The 20,905-nt window shown below is 39.9% G+C and overlaps 2 protein-coding genes across 3 annotated transcripts; both read right to left on the minus strand.

Annotated features, from left to right (window-relative positions):
• Positions 1-4,647: 4,647 nt before the first annotated feature.
• pigm (phosphatidylinositol glycan anchor biosynthesis, class M) lies at positions 4,648-9,400 on the minus strand. The gene is made up of 8 exons (XM_086305220.1): positions 9,028-9,400; positions 8,029-8,202; positions 7,760-7,886; positions 7,427-7,676; positions 7,066-7,169; positions 6,699-6,853; positions 6,501-6,602; positions 4,648-5,693 (listed from the first exon to the last, which is right to left on the minus strand). Exons 1-8 carry the CDS (start codon positions 9,196-9,198, stop codon positions 5,526-5,528), a joined length of 1,251 nt encoding a protein of 416 aa, XP_086161346.1. The 5' UTR covers positions 9,199-9,400; the 3' UTR covers positions 4,648-5,525.
• A 545-nt stretch (positions 9,401-9,945) lies between these two features.
• On the minus strand, positions 9,946-18,848 carry LOC147322570 (leukocyte elastase inhibitor-like). 2 transcript variants are annotated; one of them, XM_086307032.1, is made up of 10 exons: positions 18,722-18,848; positions 18,052-18,233; positions 14,374-14,472; positions 13,493-13,633; positions 13,200-13,317; positions 12,872-13,014; positions 12,104-12,181; positions 11,241-11,330; positions 10,972-11,152; positions 9,946-10,823 (listed from the first exon to the last, which is right to left on the minus strand). In XM_086307032.1, exons 2-10 carry the CDS (start codon positions 18,226-18,228, stop codon positions 10,597-10,599), a joined length of 1,254 nt encoding a protein of 417 aa, XP_086163158.1. In that variant the 5' UTR covers positions 18,229-18,233; positions 18,722-18,848; the 3' UTR covers positions 9,946-10,596. The 2 variants fall into 2 exon arrangements, with proteins under 2 accessions (XP_086163158.1, XP_086163159.1); XM_086307033.1 differs by lacking the exon at positions 14,374-14,472.
• Between the last annotated feature and the right edge of the window lie 2,057 nt (positions 18,849-20,905).

The raw sequence follows: 20,905 nt of genomic DNA on the forward strand, positions 1-20,905 counted from the left end.
TTGGATTTTTTGCTTGTCCAAAAATCAGTCAGATTTAAAGAGTAAATAATAAGTGGCTTGAAGGCCAAACTCAGAATTCAAGTGGTTGCAGATAATGGGACACAACAATTTAGCATCAAGAATGGAGGAAATCCACCAGACAAACAATTGCAGCACTGGAACTAAAAATGAAAGTAATATCAGAAATTACAGAAACTGATACTCCGGAAACAATTAGGCTATTTGGTAAACTGGCCAAAGTCGAACCTTTGGGTCCTGGGACACCATGGGAACTTTCATGATACGCGCTTCATACTTAAAAGTAAATGTTAGTGTAGACTGTATATAAAAGATGGATGTAAACCACTATGATGGCTGATCACTCCACAATCTGAAGCATCAGTGATAGTATTTTAGAGGTTGTCCGTTAATTAAAATTAATCATGAAATATCAAGACTTTTTAAAATTATATTAGTATGTCCACTTGGCCAGTGGATAAATGTTTTTCTTGGATACTCTTGTTATTGTTTACAAGCTGGTTGCTGCCCAATAGTTTTTAGGATGAGGGGGAAAAAACTTTTCCAGATCAAGCAAACGTCAAACAGAAACAGAATTGAGATTTTGTGCAACAAATACACATACTGGTAAGAAAGAACTAGTTTCTCCCACTGCCAACTACAGTATCGTAATTCCTCCCTCTAATCCCCCCCAGAAGCTTGTGTTTGTTTTGCTGTGGGGAGAGTATAGCTTATAGGGAATTACGGGATACACGAGGATCAGCCAGTAGGATGATTTTGAGTGTGTACATACATTTGTGCATGTTTGTGTGCATGCTAGTACATCAAGTAAGCGCCACATAGTCACATCCTATGTTTGTCTGTAAAGCACAAGAAATCCTATTATGCTTTCCACCATTATCCACTATGTATTTACAAAAATAAGGTCTAGGGCCAGCATTCAGCTATACCACAGATCCAGAACACTGAATAATGGTTATTCAGTTTGTTTTGTTTCATTATTAGGTTTTTGGTGATAATAAAGATAAAAAAACAGGAAAAAAGTGACCGTAAAGTGACCAATCTAATGATGGCTGCTCCCAGCAGGACAATGTCCATTGACTCAAAGCTCAGATCATATCGAACTGGTTTCTTGAGCATGTCAGTGAGTTCACTGTATCCAAATTGCCTCTACGGTCAAGAGATTTTAATCCGATAAAAGCACCTTTGGGATGTGGTGGAACAGGAGATTCACATCATAGATTTGCAGCCGACAAATATTTGAAGAATGTTTCCAGCAGCTTGTTGAATCTGTGCCATGAAGGCAGTCCTGGAGGCAAAATAGTCTCCCACTCAGTGCTAGTAAGATGCATCTTATAAAGTGTCCAGTGTTGTATGTTTTACTGTATTTGGGAAATAACTCGACATTTTTACATAACTGTGAAAGTGTATAATTAGCAGTCTCCAGAACTAGTATTTCTACATTATAAACTACACTTCCCATAAATTCTTCTAAAGAATTGTATTTTGATACTGTCCTATTGAGCAATTACCATGTGTGTGTCAGTACTGATGTGTTTTACACGCACAGTTGTACAGAATGCCTTTCTTCCTCTTGACTTACAAAAGGCAAATTAAGATCCTACTTCCCATTGGTGCTTCACACACAATGTGTTTATGTTTCTAGGAAACTGCATTTGCAACATGTTTTTCATACAAAAGTGCAGGGCCACCTGTGCTAGGTTGTTTTGGCTGTGAGAAAATGAATGCGATTTTTATGTTTTTACTTAGCAGAACTATAGGAACTACAGTGTAGGAGAAAGTGTAAACGCTATTCACAACCCATTGTGATTCATAAATAGTGTGTATGCAGAGTGCCAATAGGTCAATAGCTTTGGCCCCAAAAAGCCTTGTTGGTGACACAGGCTAATGTTTTGGGACTTCCTGTTCAATCTGTTGTCCTTTAATTTTTAATCTTCTTCTTCTTTTTCTAAGAACCTTCCCAAATGGCACTGATGATCATACTCCTCCAAGATGCCTGTGCTCTCACAGCATTTCAAGCAACTGGTTTGATGTTTTCTTCATTCAGTCCTTTATTCCGTCACTGAAGGTTTTTGGTGTTCACAGTTGATGGATGACAGTCGGGGGTCACCTGTGACAGATGAGCATTTATGCTCTTCAAGACCATAATTATCCTCCAATCCATTCTCTTCCATTAATCCAACTGAGGGTCAGAGAAGGGCTGGAGCCTATCCCAGCTACCACAGGTCAAGAGGCAGGGTACACAATCTGAACTGGTCACCAGCCTGTCGCAAGGCTAACACATAGATACAGACAACCACTCACACCTATGGGCAATTTAGAATCACCAGTTAATCCAACCCCACTAACTGCATGCCTTCGAATTGTGGGAGGACACTGGAGTACCTGGAAAGAACCCACATGGAGAACATGCAAACTACACACAGAGAGGCCCCAGACTGGATTCAAACCCAGGACAATCTTGCAGTGAGGTGACTGTGCTGCATAATAATGTTGAAAAAGTCTCAAGTGTCTTTCTCAAGATTGCTTTCCTGTAAATGCATGCTCCCTTTTGCTCTCCACTTTTACTGTACGCAAAGCCTGCTTAAGCATATTACGTCAAAAGTACTGAGGAGGCTTTTACTCACAATACTATTACCACAAAACTCCAGGTAATCTTTGCAGATCATGCACGCACTGCATGTTAAGATATCCACTTGCACTCAGACTGTTGACACTAAATTGTAAACAGAATAATGGAAACAGCCTTAATTAAATAGTTAGAAATACTCTGAACGATAAAGCATTCTGCTCTCGTCTCGCAGGGATCAAACTGCATAACAGGAATCACATTCAGGCATAAAGTCCTCTTCATGACGAGTAACAAGTAACTCGTGACGCAGTGTTTGATACTGCTACAAGATTTCAGTGAGCCATTTGTCTCACTGTAGCTTCATATCAGATGCTGTGACAATGACAGGGAGGAGGAGCGGCTGAGGCTGACTTTAAATGTTTAATATTCACTCGCATGCACGCAACCTTCGATCACGCCATCTGTACAATGCTCGTTCGGTACAGGAAGGGGAAAGGATGAGGACGAGAAAAAAAAGAGAGGGAAGTGAGATAAATTTGAGAGAAGAAAAAACAGAAGTCAATTTGGGAAAAGGGCAAAAAAAAAAAAGGAGTAGTGCTTTAAGGCAACTGTAGTGTAACCAACGTGTTTGACGCTTGCTGACAGCTGATCCGTGAGCCACGGTGTGTGTGTGTGCGTGCAGATCAAAACCTATAATCCTATACCATACAAGGTTGCGTGACCGTTCATACCCTGCTGTTCTCTGCTCCACACACCATTTGGCCTAACTGGTCACTCCCTCTCTTGCTCCATCTTTCTCATACACGTTTAAAAAACACACAGAGATAAAGGCAGATGAACAAATACATGCATACATCCCCCCCAGTGACAATGAGGAGAATTCTTCAGGGTCTGGCACAAACAGGCATCTGCATACACATGCATACACTTCATTAAACACACATATACACATTAGCATATGGGACATAGTCACGCAACCCCCTCAACCTTCCCACTTCTTGCTTCCTGAGCACAATTAACAAATATACAGTGAACGCAGCGCCTTGTTTTCTTTATTTGTCCACATCAGCGCACCAGCAGCAGAACAGTGCTTTCCACCTTTTTTAGACTGTTGTGCCTACAGAGTGCTGTTACCCTTCACTCACCAGACACATCAGGTTCATCTGAACTGGTTTTAGTTTGCCTCCATAGTTCACCAACTATGATGGTATGATGAAACTCTTAAGGGGACAAGTAGCTGTAATTTGGATTGGCTGCCACAAAAAACTGAAATTGTAATATAGGGGAAAAACATATTCGTATTAATTTGTAATCCTAAGAATTTGCAAATAAACCCCCGAATGTGGCCGTCAGTTTTAAAATAAGATGGTTTATGCATGTGCCTGGGGGGCAACTAGCCAGTTGAAAGGTTACTGGGTGCATCCTGGTGATTCAGAAACTAGATATGCAGGCTGCAGCTGACCATGACTCACACGCATGCACATATGCAACACACAACCAAGACCTTATACTCGTACAGAAAAGCAAAGCAATGTGCAAATGTCTAAGGAAAGCCACCGATTTGACCCAACCTGCTGTGTATCTCAAGCATTCATAATGCGAATCCAGTATATTATAATTATTATGCACTTCCACTATCAGTCCCAGGATCAACAGACACGCTCAGAACCAACAGGGCTAAAGTGAATGCTCTAATAATTTCCATGTGAGATTAGAGGGAGAGTACAGTGAGATTATGGAGCCACTGCCAGCTCTGTTTGTTTTAGGTTGTGTTCATGCTCCAGTTGACTGATTAATCTGCGAGGGTTACATGAGGATGTTTGCTCAAGCTGTCCCTTCTGCTTGCAAATGCTCCTGCCTACTGGTCACAGCTGCAAACTGCAGCCAAAGAAGCTGCAAGTCAAACAGCTGCCTTGACAGAAGATTATGCATTAGTGGCCTAGACTGTAAATACTGTGCTTGTCTGTTTTCTTACAGTGTTAATAGTAAACACAGATGAAATCATTAGGTCCGAGACGTAACCAAGGATTTGAAATTACACAACAGCATTCTCAGGAAATTACTTATTTGATTTTATTCATTTGTGAAACTGTAAAAAAATAGACATAAAGACAACAGTGCATTTGTTTACCGTTTCTAACAGTAGAACTATTTAACATATTCTCCCTCAAACCAAGAAACTATCTCCTACCTGTCAGATTAATGTGCAGGTCAGCCTCAATTTACACCGGTCAGGACAAAAAACACGACACAATTTAGGACAGATTTTGCTGGATTTTGTAATGGTAATTCTCCTCGGTGCAATCTAATCCATAGTTCAAGTGCTGAAAGTACCAACAATAATGTCAACATGAAAGTGAGACACTCAGACTGAAGGCTTCTCGATTCCTAGCAGCATACAATTGGATTATTTCTCCCTCTGGAGTTAGAAAATGCTTTCCGTCACCACGAGGTCAAAATGCCACCCCAGAAAAAATAAAAAAATCCCCGAGGGGTGTGTTAAATACTTTGACCCAGAGCTGTTTATTAAGACTGTTTGTGATCTCTGATCTGCAGCAGGTGTTTTGCCCCATCAGCAAACTTTTGACAAATGACTTGGCCACAGGTGGAGCAGACTTCAAAGTTACCATCCAAAAAAACCTGGGCAACAGTCAGTTTCTGCTACGTGTCATACACTGTGGATTTAAGTGTTTTGACCGGCAGTGGTGAGCATATAATCCAAAGGTTTAACTCAGAAAAACTGAAAATCCACCTAAGCCTTTGTCGCTCAGAAAACGTAGTGTTCTTTGCTAAAGTGATTTAAATTATTAGAGAAAGTAATTAAAGTCTGGGGAGATTAAACTTTGGTCTACATGGATCCACAGTGCATGATCTGAAAGAGCATCCTTTGAAGTTTCAAAGACAAAATTTCTTCCACTTTGAATACATTTGGGTTTTATTCAGCTTTCAGTCTCAGTGGAGTTTTTGTTGGTTTGTAATGAGTTACAATCTGGATCAGAATAAAGCAGTTGACGACCTGGAAGAGCAATCCGGCTAGCCAGATCCATAAGAAGGTGTTGTAGCCTTCAAACTCCAGGAAGTAGGCTGGGCCCAACCAGATGGCCTGTTTAGGGGAGAAAAATATGACAGTTTATTTTAAAAACATTGCCAGATGACTTCAGTTCTATGTATCCTATCACTCGTATAACTTTCAACTCAGCATGATCAAGATCACAATCAAGAAAACAAACTTTAGGGCTCTGAAAACACCGCCAACTAGGAGGTGCTACAAAATAGTGACCACTTGAGGCTAGCTCTAAACATTAGTCAATCCTCTTAGAGCTACATATTAAAACGCACAAGTTTAAGGCAGAAACACAGTTTTCTGCTTTCATTCTGGCACAAAAAAAATCCTTGTAGACAGTTTTACCCTTTGTGAAAACTACAGGTGGGTGAATTTGTACAAGGCTCATCCTATCAAGCCGTTCTGAGGCTTAAAAATTTTATTTCCGTGGCTAGTTGTCAAGCTGTAGCTAACCAAAATTTTGTCTTGCTGTGTAGTTGATTGTAGTGAGTGGTAAGGGACACTAAGTGGTGAGTAAAACTGTAGTATTTTTCTAGTGTGTAAGCACTCGTCAGACGGTATCTGTGTCTGTGCAATGCACCTGTACACTCCATGAATGCACCTTGCTAACCAAGGTGTTAGCTAATAGTGTAACAATCCTCCCTCTTGTACAAATATGGTCACTTCTGGCTACAAAACACTAATATTAGAATTTAAAACACTAAAATTAGAATATTAAACTACTAGTCTGGGATTTTGAATGGAGAGCCCATAGATTCAGTCTATGGTATGAAATCTGATTACATTAACAAATGTATATCTGAATTCATATTTAACTGTAATTTTAAATGTGCTTAACTTAATTACCTGTCCAGCAAACCAGAGGAGCAGTAGTCCCAGCCCTTGTTTTACTGTCAGACTCAGGTTAGGGATGACCAGAGGAAGTAAGCACAGGTACCAGAGGAAGTACTGTGAAAGGATTACAAGAAACATTGTTAAATTTGTAAAGTCTGTGTGTTATGTCTAGGACAGGAGGAACAAAGTGAAATTATGTTAGGTATGTACCTGAGAAGTGCACACTTTGTTGAAGGTAACAAAAATGGCTGTGTGCAGGAAACAGCAGAAGGCCAGGTCTTTGTAATACATCCATGATGTTACCAACAGCAGGGCAAACTGCGGCAGGAATGCTGCCAAGCCTAGCCACTGGCTCCACGTACTCTCTGCAAGGCCGAAAGAAATGTGCTCATTTAAAAAATAAATAAATAAATAAAGCTGTATTTCCCGCTGTACGTTTGCTCAGTATAACACACAAGACAAAGGAAAATAACTCAACACACCTATAAATCAGATTTAACAAGCATTTTATTGCCTTCAAACTTCATCATTTCGCATGCTACACAATACAGGCGTGAATGGTTGGATGGATAAATACCTGCAGTAAGGTAGAGCATGTAGAAGTATGGAGAGAAGTTGTGTCTGATGTCCCTTCTGGTCAGATGGTACAAATAGGTCTCATAAAGAAACTGCCAACCATACCTGCGTTTGTACGAGAGGACACACGTGTGAGTAAGAGTGTTGGTTCAAATAATGGGTCACAAGAGGCTAGCATTAAGTCAAATCAAAAACAGTACTTAGCATTGTTGAAAGTCATTCCTAAACAACAGTTTATCATCTTCAAAGTAATTTTTATGGCATCTGAATATTAACCATTAATGCTAATTCCAATAGCATTAGTTGTAGTAATAGAACAGTCATTTCTAAATCATGAAAATGGTTTGTGGTGTCCATCTCACATGTAATAGAAGAGTGCTGTGAGTGTAAAGAAGACTCCGCCAGCCACACTTGCAAATAGGAGCAGATCTTGGTTGAAGAAACCAACTAAAAAGCCGACAAGCTTCTTGAATCTTGAGACCTTTTTGGCTTCATCTACCCTGATTTCAGCTGTGCGAAGGGTCAGGGCAATGGGCAGAGCATACGTAACAGGGTAGATCTTCATATGAACCGATAAACCATACAGCAGCGCTGCCCAGGTCAGACGCTGAGCTGGAAGAAAACAAAAGGAGCCAATAAACACAGAAGCTGTGAAAACACATGATCAAATTAATGCTGATATATTTAACCCACACCTCTGCGTTCCATGCAGAGCAGAGTCCCCAGCACCAGAGCTGCCAGGATTGACTCAGCATTCCCTCGGCTGGACACGCCCATGGGCAACGGGTTGAGAAGCCACAAAGAAGAAACACAGCGTGCAGTCTGAACATAAACAAGCAAAAATGTATTTTTGTATTTTTATCTGTAAAAAAAAGAAAAAGAAAAAAAATACCCCCCCATAGCTCATCTAATTAAAAAAAAAAAAAAAAGAGAGAGACATGATGAAAGAGTGCCAGTCACAAACCTCAGCTCTTAGACCTCGCAGGCAGAGGACTTTGTAGATGAGCAGTCCTGACAGCACATCGCATACAATGAAGAGGATCTTTCCAAAAACCATGTTAAGATAGATGTTTGGGGTGAGAAGCCAGGCCAGCAGAGGAGTGTAACGGTAGGTTGACCTGTTGTATGGGGACTCGCCCTGTAAAAGGAATTCCCCACATGAAAATGCTGAATGTGATATTAGGTTAAATAAAGGGGTTATATATGATAACCAGCTAAAACAGCCATTTCATCCAAAAGCCTGACAGAAATTTTGTCTTCTGTTGACGGTTTCATACACCATTCTTAAAGTGCTAGAATAAATATCATATCTTAAACATAGCTTATTTTGTTAACATAGAAATGTAATAAGGACCTCACTACAAAAAATATCCTAACATAAAAATAATATATTTTTATGTTTCACTCTCTGCATCTCTGGAAAGTTAAACAACAACCCCATAAATTGGCTGTATTTGATACAACTCCAACTAACTTCATGTGTTAAATATCCAGGTGTCCAAAACTGTCTGAACTTCACTTAAAAGTCAGGCATTCTCGTTGATGTGTGTGTGTCTTAATATTTTTCTTTTCTCCTTCCACCGATCTTGTGCCATAGAGCTACTCTCTAGCCTAGCTCTGTCGGAGGCTTCTTCCTGTCAAACGGGATTTTTTTCTTCCCACAGTCTCCAAGTGCTTGCTTTGGGGAGTTGTTTGTTTTCTCCCGAATAACTGCGCTTTATACCACATTGAGGGGAATCCTGTTACGATTTGACGTTATAAAAATAAACCTGCATTGAACTGAATATACTAAGCTTTGGTTTGGTGACCAAACAGCTTCAATTCCAGGTAAATCCTAGTTCATAAATTCTCCATTTAGCTCAGTATTAAGTAATGTTACCACCCTTATACAACTGGTGCTTCTCACTATTTTTCATTGTCAGCGTTATATCAGCAGGACATTCAGTTTTGAGACAGTTGTTACCTCAGTAATGAACCTCGCAGCATCTGTGAACACATGGTAGTCAATGTCAGTGTACTTCACCGCCATTGTCCTGTCCTGGTAGTCTCCATAAGCGACCAAAGCCAGTCTTATAACGAAGGAAGCCGTGAAAAGGAAATGCTTTTCAGTGAGTTTAGATATTAGCTTCTCCATCACCAGCCACGGAGTGATTAGCAGGTATGACTGAGAGCTACGTTGGCTATTTTTCTATGTTTAACGTTACTTCGCGTCCATATCCTTTCTATTTAGTTTACGGACTTATCAAACATTAATACTAGCGAGTATTAATCCAATTTGAATGCCCCAATTTCAAATATGACAACACGGAAGTTATCCGGAAGTGGCATTAGCAAAATTGTCTTCTTCGTATAAATTCTACAAAGGGCTTCAGTGAGCAATAATGGGTTAATGCAATAGCACCACCTACTGTGTTGGAGTGGGACTGCTATTTAAAATTGGAAATTATGAAGCTATTTTTAACAGTTATTATTATTATTACTCTCTTTGGTTAAGATAAGTATTATATTGCATTTAAACAAAATGAATAACTTGTTTGAGGATTGAAAGTTACTGCCCAAGGCTTGGCTGATACAACTTTTGTTGTTTCAGTTGGTTACATAGGTAATATTTTTTATTTTTTAACAGAAGTGTAGAAAGTAATCCAGTGGCCAATTCGAAACTGCTTTAAGTCTCCTTTTTTCCTACTGGAACAAAACAATGGCAAAATGCCCCCCCTAAACATTTGAAAGGACTAATATGATGTTAGAGTGACTGACGGTGACAAGTGTAATACCAAAAATTCTACATTAAATGGTTAAACAGCATTAGAAACCCCATCCTATAACACTTGGCTGAACCAGGTAAAGGAAAATGTGAGTAAAAGGCATTTTAAACATGGAGCAGTTGCAAACCACACACTTTATTCCACATGTAAGTCAAGGAATACATAAAAATGACCTGGACTCAATGCCAGTTCAAGCATTTATGTACGTTTTTATAAATTCTCCAATTATTATATGCATTTTATAATTCCATATAAAATGTATTACACTGTTAAAATTATTATCTTTGGCTAAGCTAAGTATGATATTGCATGTTTTCAGATAAAATGCATAGCACATTTTTTTAACCAAAAAAGGTGCAGCTGGTGTACAGCAGGTTAATAGAGGCACATTGTAAACTTTTTCCTAAGGTGTAAGGCATATGATAACAATCTAGTCTTCAAGATAGATAAAATAGGGTATATGACTGCAGCAAACAGGGCCATACGTGCATTACGACATAAATCAAAAGATCAAATTAGGTTAAACAGTGCAAGATGACAGTATTCAGAGAAGAGACACAAACAAGGGGTGAAATTTTTTATAAAAATTACACACCGTCATTTTTAATTCCTCATCCTGGTGGTGTTGATATACAGGCCAGGAACATAGGGTGAGATTAGCATAATGAAACTCTTGAGCAGGAGCTCTCAGCAACAACACCAAATTCGATTTTACACCAGTCATGTTGTAACCTCCCTCCAGCTGAGAAACACCACTCTAAACGCGCTCACACGGGGGAACTGTATCGGCCAGCGAAGAGGATGCTCGAGGAAGGGTTGTGCCTGATGAAGAAGAGGAAGGGGTGGTCGGCGATGAATCTGGCTGGAATCCTGGCGCAGCGCAGCATCATGATAGCAGCGGTGGCAGCGGCAGCCTCCGTTCCCTCCTCGTTGACCTCCACGAAAGCCTTGTGCACGACTTTGGACAGCACCAGGTCATTGGCAGGAGACATGCCTGTCACAAAACAAAGCAAAATAACATATTTGATTTATGTAGAATATGGAGGTGATGGAAATTACGGTGATTTAAGAGAACAGCAGCAGTCTGTTCATGTTTTGGGCTCCCGTTTTATTGTGCGGCATGTTCCAAGAATACTTCATACCAGAGAAGTCACTCTTTTGCATGTCAAAGGCATCCACCATGCCCATGCTGACCAGGACAGTCTTCATGTCGTAATTCTCCTCTAGCTTGAATCGAGGCAGGCCCACCGTGACCTCAATTTCATCCATCATATTGGGATTAGTCCACTCCACAAAATTCTCAAAGGTCAGCTCCTTCTCCAGCTAGAGATGGGGAAAAAATAAAAATAAAAAAAATCATCCACTGTTTATGTATTTCATAGGTTTCATTATCCAAGTGTGCTTGTTATACCTTCTCCAGACCCGTTGTGCCGTCCTCGATATTTTGGGGCAGAAAGACGACCATGCTGAGCTCATTCCCTTTGTAAGGCAACTCGATGATCTGTCGCACAGGTTTCAAACATTAGCGTGAATATATAATAGTGGCTATGCAACTGTTAGACTTAATCATCTTAGTTTATTATAACCTGCTTCCAAAAATGTTAACATGCAATGCCGTGTAATACAATAACTTATACAAAAACAAATCCAGAAAGCTGGGACAGGGGCAACATAGCACTAAAATAACTTGTAGACCATTAAGCTTACAACAGTGTGGTGTTAAAAAGAAAAAAGAAACAAAAACAAAAAAAACAAAAACAAAAAAACAACACCATTAAATACTTTTCAAAAGGCACTAAAATCCCTGTGCACAAGAGTCAAGGGTAAAAACAAACAAACAAATTGATGTTGGCGACAATCTTTGGCTCGTCAGATTGCACTGTTACAAAACTGACATGATTTTGCAAGAAAAACAAGTTCACAGGCTCTGGAAGACTTCAAACCAACGTTGGCAGTAAATACAGTTCATTCCTGCATTTCTGCAAATCCAACTTTATTCTCTACCTTCCTTGGACTGAGGAGAAGTGGAAAACGATTAACCATCTTGTATGTGCAGTTCACAAACCAGCATCCATGATGATGCAGAGAGCATTAGTCCACATGACTTAACCACTAAAGCTGAACCCACCAAGGTTTTGAAACAGCCTGAGCTGCCAACCAGACAACATTATGGTTGTGTGTGTGTGTCACTCTCTCAAATCAAACTATTTTAAATGCTGCCAAGTTAACAGGTGATGGGTTGCCGGCCATACTGACTGATTTACTGCAAATTACCTGACAGTTGACTTCATGGATGAAGGTCAAAGGGAACTTAGACTTTTGGTACATCATCTTCACTGGCTTAGTGTCATTCTGAAATATGAAAAAAATAACATGTGAAACATCACCAGCTGAAATCTTTTACTTTGTCACGAGTGTACTAGTTCAACCTGAAATTGGTGTTGAGTGTATACAGAAGTGTATGAGAGCAACCGCAGTTAGAAGCGAACCTGCTCGAGGAGAAAAAGTGAAGTTTTAAATCATTGGCTTGCAAATAAATAATGTTAAAAATAGTTGTTTCTTTAAGGCTTGTTGAGCTACTCGAGAAATACAAACAGCAGTGAGAGTGTGACTTTCACTCATCAGGTGAAGAGCAAACCACTGCCACTGCCAGCCCACTTCTTCTAGATTTCCAACTGTTTGCTGGCAAGTTAATAATAACAGCTGGAAAGGCTGAGATATAACAAGCCTTGTTCTTGAGTTAGATTTGCTCTCTTTAAGTCATGAGACGGTTTAACATCACTTCATGCAGTTCTAGGATTTTGTCAGCCAGTCGAAGCATAATGACTTTTTATCACTCTGAGCAAAGTCTAATGTGTTTTTTACTGTGTTTCATCACAGCTAACAGAAATATCTGATCGAGAGGTGCCGCTAAGAATGTGACTGAACACCATGTGATCTTAAAAAAAAGAAGAAAAAAAAAAGACCCTTACCACAAACACTGTCAGGATATATTATATATAAAAAATAAAATCAGCAGTATTCATGCAGCTGCTGTATTACCTTGTTGACTCGAAACTGAGCATCTTGTGTTTGATCCTGCTTAAACTGCTTGTTCCAGAGGCCCTTAAAGTAGATGGCATTGACCAACACCAGCCTGGTCATGGGGTCCAAAACACCCTGAGCCAGCAAATCCTTAATTTTACCTGAAGGATACGTTGACACGTGTGAAGCAGCGACACAGACGTATGTAATAAATACTCTACTAACATCTCACAGAAGAACAGTTCTGCAGGACTACTAACCAACACACTAATACTATAAAAGTTTTTTCATTACAACTTCTAACTTCATATCAGTGGAAGGTGGACATGTTTAGTGTGTTACCCACCTTGTGTTGTCTTCTCCACCCAGCTGTTGATGTTGAGCCTGGCAGCATCGAAGCTTTTGATGAAGTCCACGGCCTCCAGCTCAGCATTGTAATGCTTCTTGGTTTTTCCCAAGAAATCCTGAAATCAGTTAATGACACACTTATAAAGTCTGAACACCCAAACAAAATAACCTATTAGCTCTGTGGGATTTTACTGCCTAATCAACTACCTCATTCTTTCCTCCACAGCTTAAAGATTTCTCTCATTCTTTAGGAAAAAAAAACAAGCCACACGAACAGAGACACACACACACCTCAACAAACTGGTAGGACTGCTCCCCATACAGTCTGTTGGCAACGCTGAGAGAATATGGAGCATCTGACTTGTTGAGCACACTCAGCAACTGCGCAAAGCTGCTGTGGACATCATCCTGACAATCCTTCGTTTTCAGGCACTGTGAACAAAGCAGACAACTGTTCAAAAAACAAAACAAAAAAAAAAGCACTGGATTCAGAGAAGCCATGACCCAAGCTTAGAGAAGCCTTTCCACAAAGCATTTACAGCACATAAAGACCCACACCATCCCACCACCGTGTTATCATTTATGTGGTCATCTTCAAGTCCAACTGCTTAATAAGAACGAAGTAGAGTGTGTTTTTACATGGTGCACATCCACAGCTAAAGTCACAGACGGCTGTAATGTTGGGTGCTCAATTTGTTAACAGAGTTTTCTCTCTTTATACAAGAGTGATTCTCTGGAATTACACAAACAGGAAATGGAAAAAGTGATGCGCTGTCATAGGTTCAAACTTTGAAGGCTCAAGTGACATTTACAGCATCTGCTAATAAGAGATAAAAAGAAAGAAAACACACAGAAAGAGGTCATAAAAGGACACGGCTATATTCATATGCATTATGTAATGCTGTGGGGTTTGAAGCTGTTGGACTCGCCACATACACATTAAACCTTCAGTAAACATATCACTGCTGCTTTTACCCGACAGTTCAAGACAGCAGCATAAAGGACATCAGCAAAGCAAAAACAGAGTACAAACACAGATGTGAAATGCTCTGTGAAGCTCTAACATCTTTGTTTCCATTGATCCCCTCACCACACGGCACTGTTAGATCAGCTGTTAGTAATATTTCCCCTTTTGTTAGTGTGCAATTCCTGTATTGCTGCTTTGTTACCACCTTCCTCAGATTCGGCAGCGCAGACTGGGCCTGCTGTTGCATGTGCATCTGTCCCGCCGGTGCGTGCTTAGGCTTCTCTGCCTTGGTGAAGCAGAGAACCTAGAAGTGCGATTCCAAGTGCTCACCGTTACGTTCAACGTTTGTTTTTCCATTTTTAAAAAACAAAACAAAACAGTAATTTATGAGCTTGTCCTTAAACTGATGTGTTGGCCGAGTTGTAGACTTCAATCTGATACCTGAACAAGAAATCTTCTAATGAGTCGCTGATAATGTTCAATGAAACACTTTTACACAGTTGTGACAAACCCCTCAGTTGAAAAAACAAAACAAACAATAGAAACAATTATAAACAGTATGACCATAACTTCCCTGCATTCATTTGCTTTAAGCATAAAGAATATTTCCTCTACAGAGGAATTTTTTGAGAACCAAAACATTTTAGCCAGAATCAAAGTATTATCATTTTAAGTAATTACAACATTTTATTTTGTGTTATAAACTCTTACTTAAAATTAAACCAGCAAAATATACAGTCTTTCAAATAAGGTAACAGGCAGCCAACTGTCCTTACAGTAGGTCCCCAGATGCCCCTCTGAGCCAGGCTCATCTTTCTGTGATGGTACAGCTGAGCCAAGCTGACTCAGAGTAATCACACCCAACAGCCGTGTCTGGTTGCACTTAGCACAGTAGTGTATAAAACTGTGCTTGGGAAAACACCGTTTACAGTAAGTCGCTCTTTTAAAATTACTTGTACCAACTCGCAGAGAAATAATGTAAGCCAAAAAACAACAACTGTGTTAGATCTGGATTATTAACATAAGTCATTTTTGACAGCAGTGGATTTACTGCATGACTTTGTGGGGTACATCATTATTTAAACGGGCATCTCGTCATTCCGTAAATGTATGACAGAATTGGTTATGGATTTGTTTCTTACCAATAATTAACTCCAATTTAAGTTATTTGGCCACATGTTTTGAACCAATGAATCCTAACCATGGGTGCTTGTAGCTCGGGAAGTGTCTCTGCTCTGGAAAGGCTGATTGTAGTTAGCTGCTGTGCAAACTAACCAAAAAAAAAAAAAAAAAAAAAAAAAAGAGCAACTTGTTTATAGGAATATTGTTATGTTAAATAACAGACTAGTCAGCCAATGACCAGAGCAGTCTGAGGTGAGTTAAAGTTCCTCAAATATGTATTTATTATTGAAATGATTTGAATAAATACCGATTTAACAGACAGAGTAAACTGGGAACCGCCCAGTTAGACTGTGAAACAGGACACCTTGTATCCATACATAAGCCACAAGCCACTGGCTTATGTATGGCAAGATCATCTCAACACAATCACATCTATCAAGAGAAAAGAAATGTCAGGCAACAGTGTTGGACGAAGAAAACAGGCGGCATAAAACACACAGATTAATGTCCGATATATCATCTGTCATCATAATCATGATAATCTGTCATGATAATCTTCGAGGAAATTCTTCAAAGTTTTTCTTCCACGTAATCTCTAATAAATCCATTATGTTTCAGAGTGTTATCACTACAAATGACTGGATAAAGGTGGAGGTTCTTTCCCTCCCATATACACCCACACCCACCAGCATGACTTCACTGGGTGTGACTTGGCTTAAGAAACAGTTCTGTCCTGATGTTCTTACAGAATTACGAAAGTTCAATAACCTACCAAGAGAGGCCCAGTAAAGATAACCACTGAACGAGTGAAAGAGTCACGAGTGTCTCACAGTCTGGCCTGTGCAGTTTCACGAGGTTTCACCATCATGTGGATGGTTCTTAACTGGTTCTTTAAGTTCTGCTGGGAGATCTCGGATCCTGACATTTATGTGGATGCTTCTTTGAAAACTACCACCTACTACAGGACACGTTCAGAGGTCTTATGGAGTTCGTTTGTCGATGATATGGAAGTGTTTTGGCTTGGTTTTAATGTTGTGGCTTGTCACTGTATTCAGTCAAAATTTAAACTTATTTAAATGCTTCCATTCATCCATTCTCTTCCAATACAGGGTTGCAGGGGTGGGGTGACTGGAGCCTATCCAATATATTCCAGTATGTGTGAGGCAAAAACATATTTTATTTCATAGATTCAGAATTGTGGGTGGTCTCTAGCTACACCCTGATTGAGTAATCACGCCCACGTACGTGCATTGCTAAACAGGACTGAATTATTGCACTAATGTTGTTTGTTGAGGAGATAAATGACAAGTGTGTGCAAATTCAGGAAACGTCAGTTTCTTACGCACTCCAATCGACTGCAATATTTGTCAAGCGAACGATTGCCCAACAATCGTACAGTCACTGACACTTACTCACAAAATGAAGAATGTGATTGCACTTTGTTTTTCCAGTTGAACTTCTGCCGCAGGCTTTTTTTTTATTTTTATAAATACACCCCACAGAAAGTTTAACTATGCATCAAATCTCAATTACTACTCTTATTAGCCTTGATAGTTATCTTTTAGCTCCTTCCCTGCTTTGACTCTTGGTGCAGCTCAGTTGCAGAAGCCACATCTGTGTGAAAAGTAGCTGTTTACCTACAGCTACACAAGAAAAGAGACAGCTTGCATTAATCTTGCTTTTCTATGTCAACTGCTGTGATCGTTTTCAAGGAATTTCTTCAAACTTTTCGTTCAAGGTACTCTCTAATAAATCCATTATCTTTCAGAGCATTATCATTTCAAATGACCAGATACACGTGGAGGCCCTCTCTCTCCCACACCCACTAGCTTGACTTAGCTGGGTGTGGCTTGACTTCAGGAATCCTTTTGTCACAATCTTTTGTCACTTCCATACCAGCTACTCCTGCTGAATATAAGGCCTCTCTGCTGTTTATTTAACCAGATGGGCAGTTCTTTAAAATCCCTCAGTATCTCTTATTTAATTTTTACTCTAACAATACACTGATTGTCAATCTCACGTCTAAAGACCTTTGAAATGCAGGGCATGCTCCACAGCGTGAGCCTTCTTCTCCATAAGGTGCTAAAAGCACAGCTCTAATTTCTATAAACAGTTCAAATGCATTTTATGTTTCCACAAATGTGCTTCAGTGCCTGATATGTCTTAGTTAGGGTAGTGTATTACTTCTTCATAGACTGCGTCAAATATTCTTCCAGCCGTTTCCATTTAGTGCCTTAGCTTGGACAAGTGCCTGCTTATGAAATCCAGGCAGCCAGACAAATGGGCACGCCCGCTGCACAAAGGGAACTGATAACCCGTACGGATTACCTGAAGCTTTATTGCCCTTACACTTCCATTTTATGGATCCTGTTCCCCGAGTAACGCAGCACAGGGCTGACCCTCATAAAGGCTGAACAGTACAGATCTTTGTCATTTTTCCTGACACTGAAAGTCAGAGCTTGGTGAGTCACACAGTAGCTTTGGCGGCTTTCAAAAGATCAAATTCGACGCCCTATCATCATGGAGCTTTAATGTTCAACGTTGCTTGAAACGGCCTCTCAGAGCTCTTTAAGTAAATGAAAGGGGTCATTTCAGAAGCCATGGATTTTAACGGTGTTTGGAGGGAAATCCACAAGTGCGTAAAGCAGAAAAGCAATGAAACACATCACAAAATGCAAGCTAACAAGCTTCATAGGGTAGAATTGAACCAGCTTCAACAAGCTGCATACAATCTTCAACAAAGGCAGCTGCACGACTGTACCTCTGACATCTGTGTGGCTGTGTTGCCTCTGGCCCCCAGCATCACCATAGCCAGGGCTGAAGAGATGCTGAACGGGGAGAAAAAGATGTTTCCCGTCTTGTCGTTATTGCTCAGCTCTTTGAGCAAAGTCAGAGAGAAGGCACTGTTTGCCTTGGACAGAGGGGTTGCAGATGCCATTGTTTCTGGTATAAAAAAGAGAGGGCAAAGGTGTTAATTATTGCACTAAAGTAGGATTAATTAAGTGAATTATGGTTCACTTTACCTAAACCCCCAAAACACAACAACAGAAAAGATGTGATTATTGTTTCGGGAATTAGAATGACGTGCATCTTTGGTGGTGTGTATGCAGATTTACCTGCAGACTGCAAATACACCAAGCAACAGTTCAACTTCCACATTTGTCAGTCACATATAAACATCCCTTTTTTTGAGTGCACATGGGGGAAGAAATCTTATATTGCTATCATCGATCATTACTATGATTAAAGTTCTTTACACAGAATTTAAATTCAGTACAGGGACTGCATAATCTGAGCGACTATATAACTTGGATTTTTCCACATATCTGGTTGACGTCATCTGAAATTTATTGTGCTGCATTCAAGTAACACCAACCATCTGCACACCAGATAAAAACAATGCGTCCCATAGTGCACAGCCTGTCACTTACCAACGCGGACTTTTGTCGAGGTCTTCAAGCGATCAGGAGTCTTTCTGTGATGGCAAGCCTTCTGCGTGAAGCATCGCTTTTTATTTACAAATCGGCACGCCCCACGTGAACTTCCGCGTTCTCGAACATCACTGTACGGAAGCCGAATGGAAAAATTCCAGAGAAAAACCACTTCGTCACTTACTGTACAGGAGCAGGGGTAACGCCTGCTGGGAGTTTTAGGTACAATACAATACAATTTTGTATTGTATTGTACCCCTTCAATGCAAGGGGGTGAAACCTTTTTCCAGTTAAAATACTTTAAAGTACAAGTTTAAAGTGAGGTTTAGTCAGTGAGGTACAGCGCATGCGACCTCGAGGAGAAAACGTTTTGCAGGGACTGACGACTAAAGTTCAGAGGCTGGCGCTGTGCGATACTGCAAATTTTAGTGTCGATCCAATACCAAGTAGATATGAGGCCAGTATTCCTTCATTCAATAATAATATTTATTTAGTTAATATTCATTTATTCTTTTAACAAAACTCAGTGGATAACATAGTGAACTTAGAGGACAGAAGCAAACTATCAATCCAATACCAGCATTTTTCTTAATACTATGGACATTTGGAGTGATCTGTCCACCTCTAGCAGAGGCCTGTGCAAGAAGCTGGATTTTGTCTTTTCCAGGCAACTTCAAGGTTAACCCTGGGTTTAGGTGGTTGATTTATTGCCTGCGTATTTCACTATGGTAACTCATTCTGGATCAGCAGGTATACCACCTAATGAACAATCAGTTGTCTGGAAAATAGTGTCACTATTCCTGAAAGATCCTTCAAACATCTGTGTGCAGCGTGGGAGAGTCTTACAATAGCCTCAAGACATTTCTCAGTTCTCTAATGTATAATTTTTTTTTTGTTGTTGCAGACAATTTCATAATTTCATTGTTTTATATTTTCTTACAATCTATATTTGCACTTTCATCCAATTTGCATCTTGACTATTTGAATTCTGTTTTTCTGTACTTTCTCTCAGACTGAGGTAGGACGTGAAAGAATAAAAACTAAAACAATCTTTACAACATTTATGAAATATTCAGTAATAATCAATCAGATATCTTATTCTCTCTTTTTTTGGCTTTCTTTCCTTGCTTCACATAAACAAGACTTTATTCATAAAGCAGATCTTATCCAGTCTTAAAGAGCTCACACATTCACACAGTGCTTTTTCCTCTCACACACTCACAAACTGGTGATTTGTCTGTAGCAACTGTGTTGCTTTCAGTCTGTGTTGTATATTTAACCTCTTCATATGTTCTAATATTGTAGCTTTATCTTCTATCCATCCATTTTTTTCCACTTATTCAATCCAGAGTCGCAGAAGCCCAGCTGTGACACACCCTGGATGAGTCACCAATCTGTCACAGGGCTAATACATAAAGGCAGACATCTATTCACACCTACAGGAAATTTAGAATCAACAGTTAATCTAACCCCATGCATGTCTTTGGACCACCAGAAGAAGCCAGAGTACCCAGAGAGAGCATTCAAACTGCATGCAGACTAGATTCAAATCCAGGACCTGTAGTATCAACCACTGCACTACCCTCGTTTTAGCATTCAGTGGAAAATGATCCTTATTGCCTATGTTAGGTTAGGTAAATCCAGATCACATAAAGTTATTCAAGCTAAACTGAACTTGCATCGTAGGCTCTGAAATAGTTTGGACAAGTGACACTATATTAAAACACAGTTATGCAACGAAATTCAAATTTCTGGTACATAAGAAGAGAGATTCTTTGGATTCAAGGCAAGCAATGACAACCAAGAAGAGATGCAAAGGGTGCACAGCGCAGCACAACTAACCTGTTCAACCGCCACAGCCTGCAGTATAATGAATGAAGGCTAAAAATAATAATGCAGTGGTTGCTAATGTGAATCACCCAACATTAACCTAGACGCCCATAAAAGGAAGCCTGTACAGCATGTCATCCATGCAGCTCACAAAGACTGAACTCTTCCTACTGCAAAGAACAATGTGCAATGTACACGAACACAGTGTACAGTCGAGTCCTAATAGCACTTACATTCTTTAGGTCTATGCCTGTAACACTCTGCCTATTGCCTTCATATTAAATAATTTTTAAAAATATTTCGTCACGTCATAATGTGGGCCACAAGTAGAGCTAACATGGTCCGCGAGATTGA

The sequence above is a fragment of the Aulonocara sp. 'chitande type north' Nkhata Bay genome, linkage group LG9, assembly GCF_057382095.1.
Source record: "Aulonocara sp. 'chitande type north' Nkhata Bay isolate Kocher_YH1m ecotype deep benthic linkage group LG9, A_spYH_male_GT1.1, whole genome shotgun sequence".
Taxonomy (NCBI): Eukaryota; Metazoa; Chordata; class Actinopteri; order Cichliformes; family Cichlidae; genus Aulonocara; species Aulonocara sp. 'chitande type north' Nkhata Bay.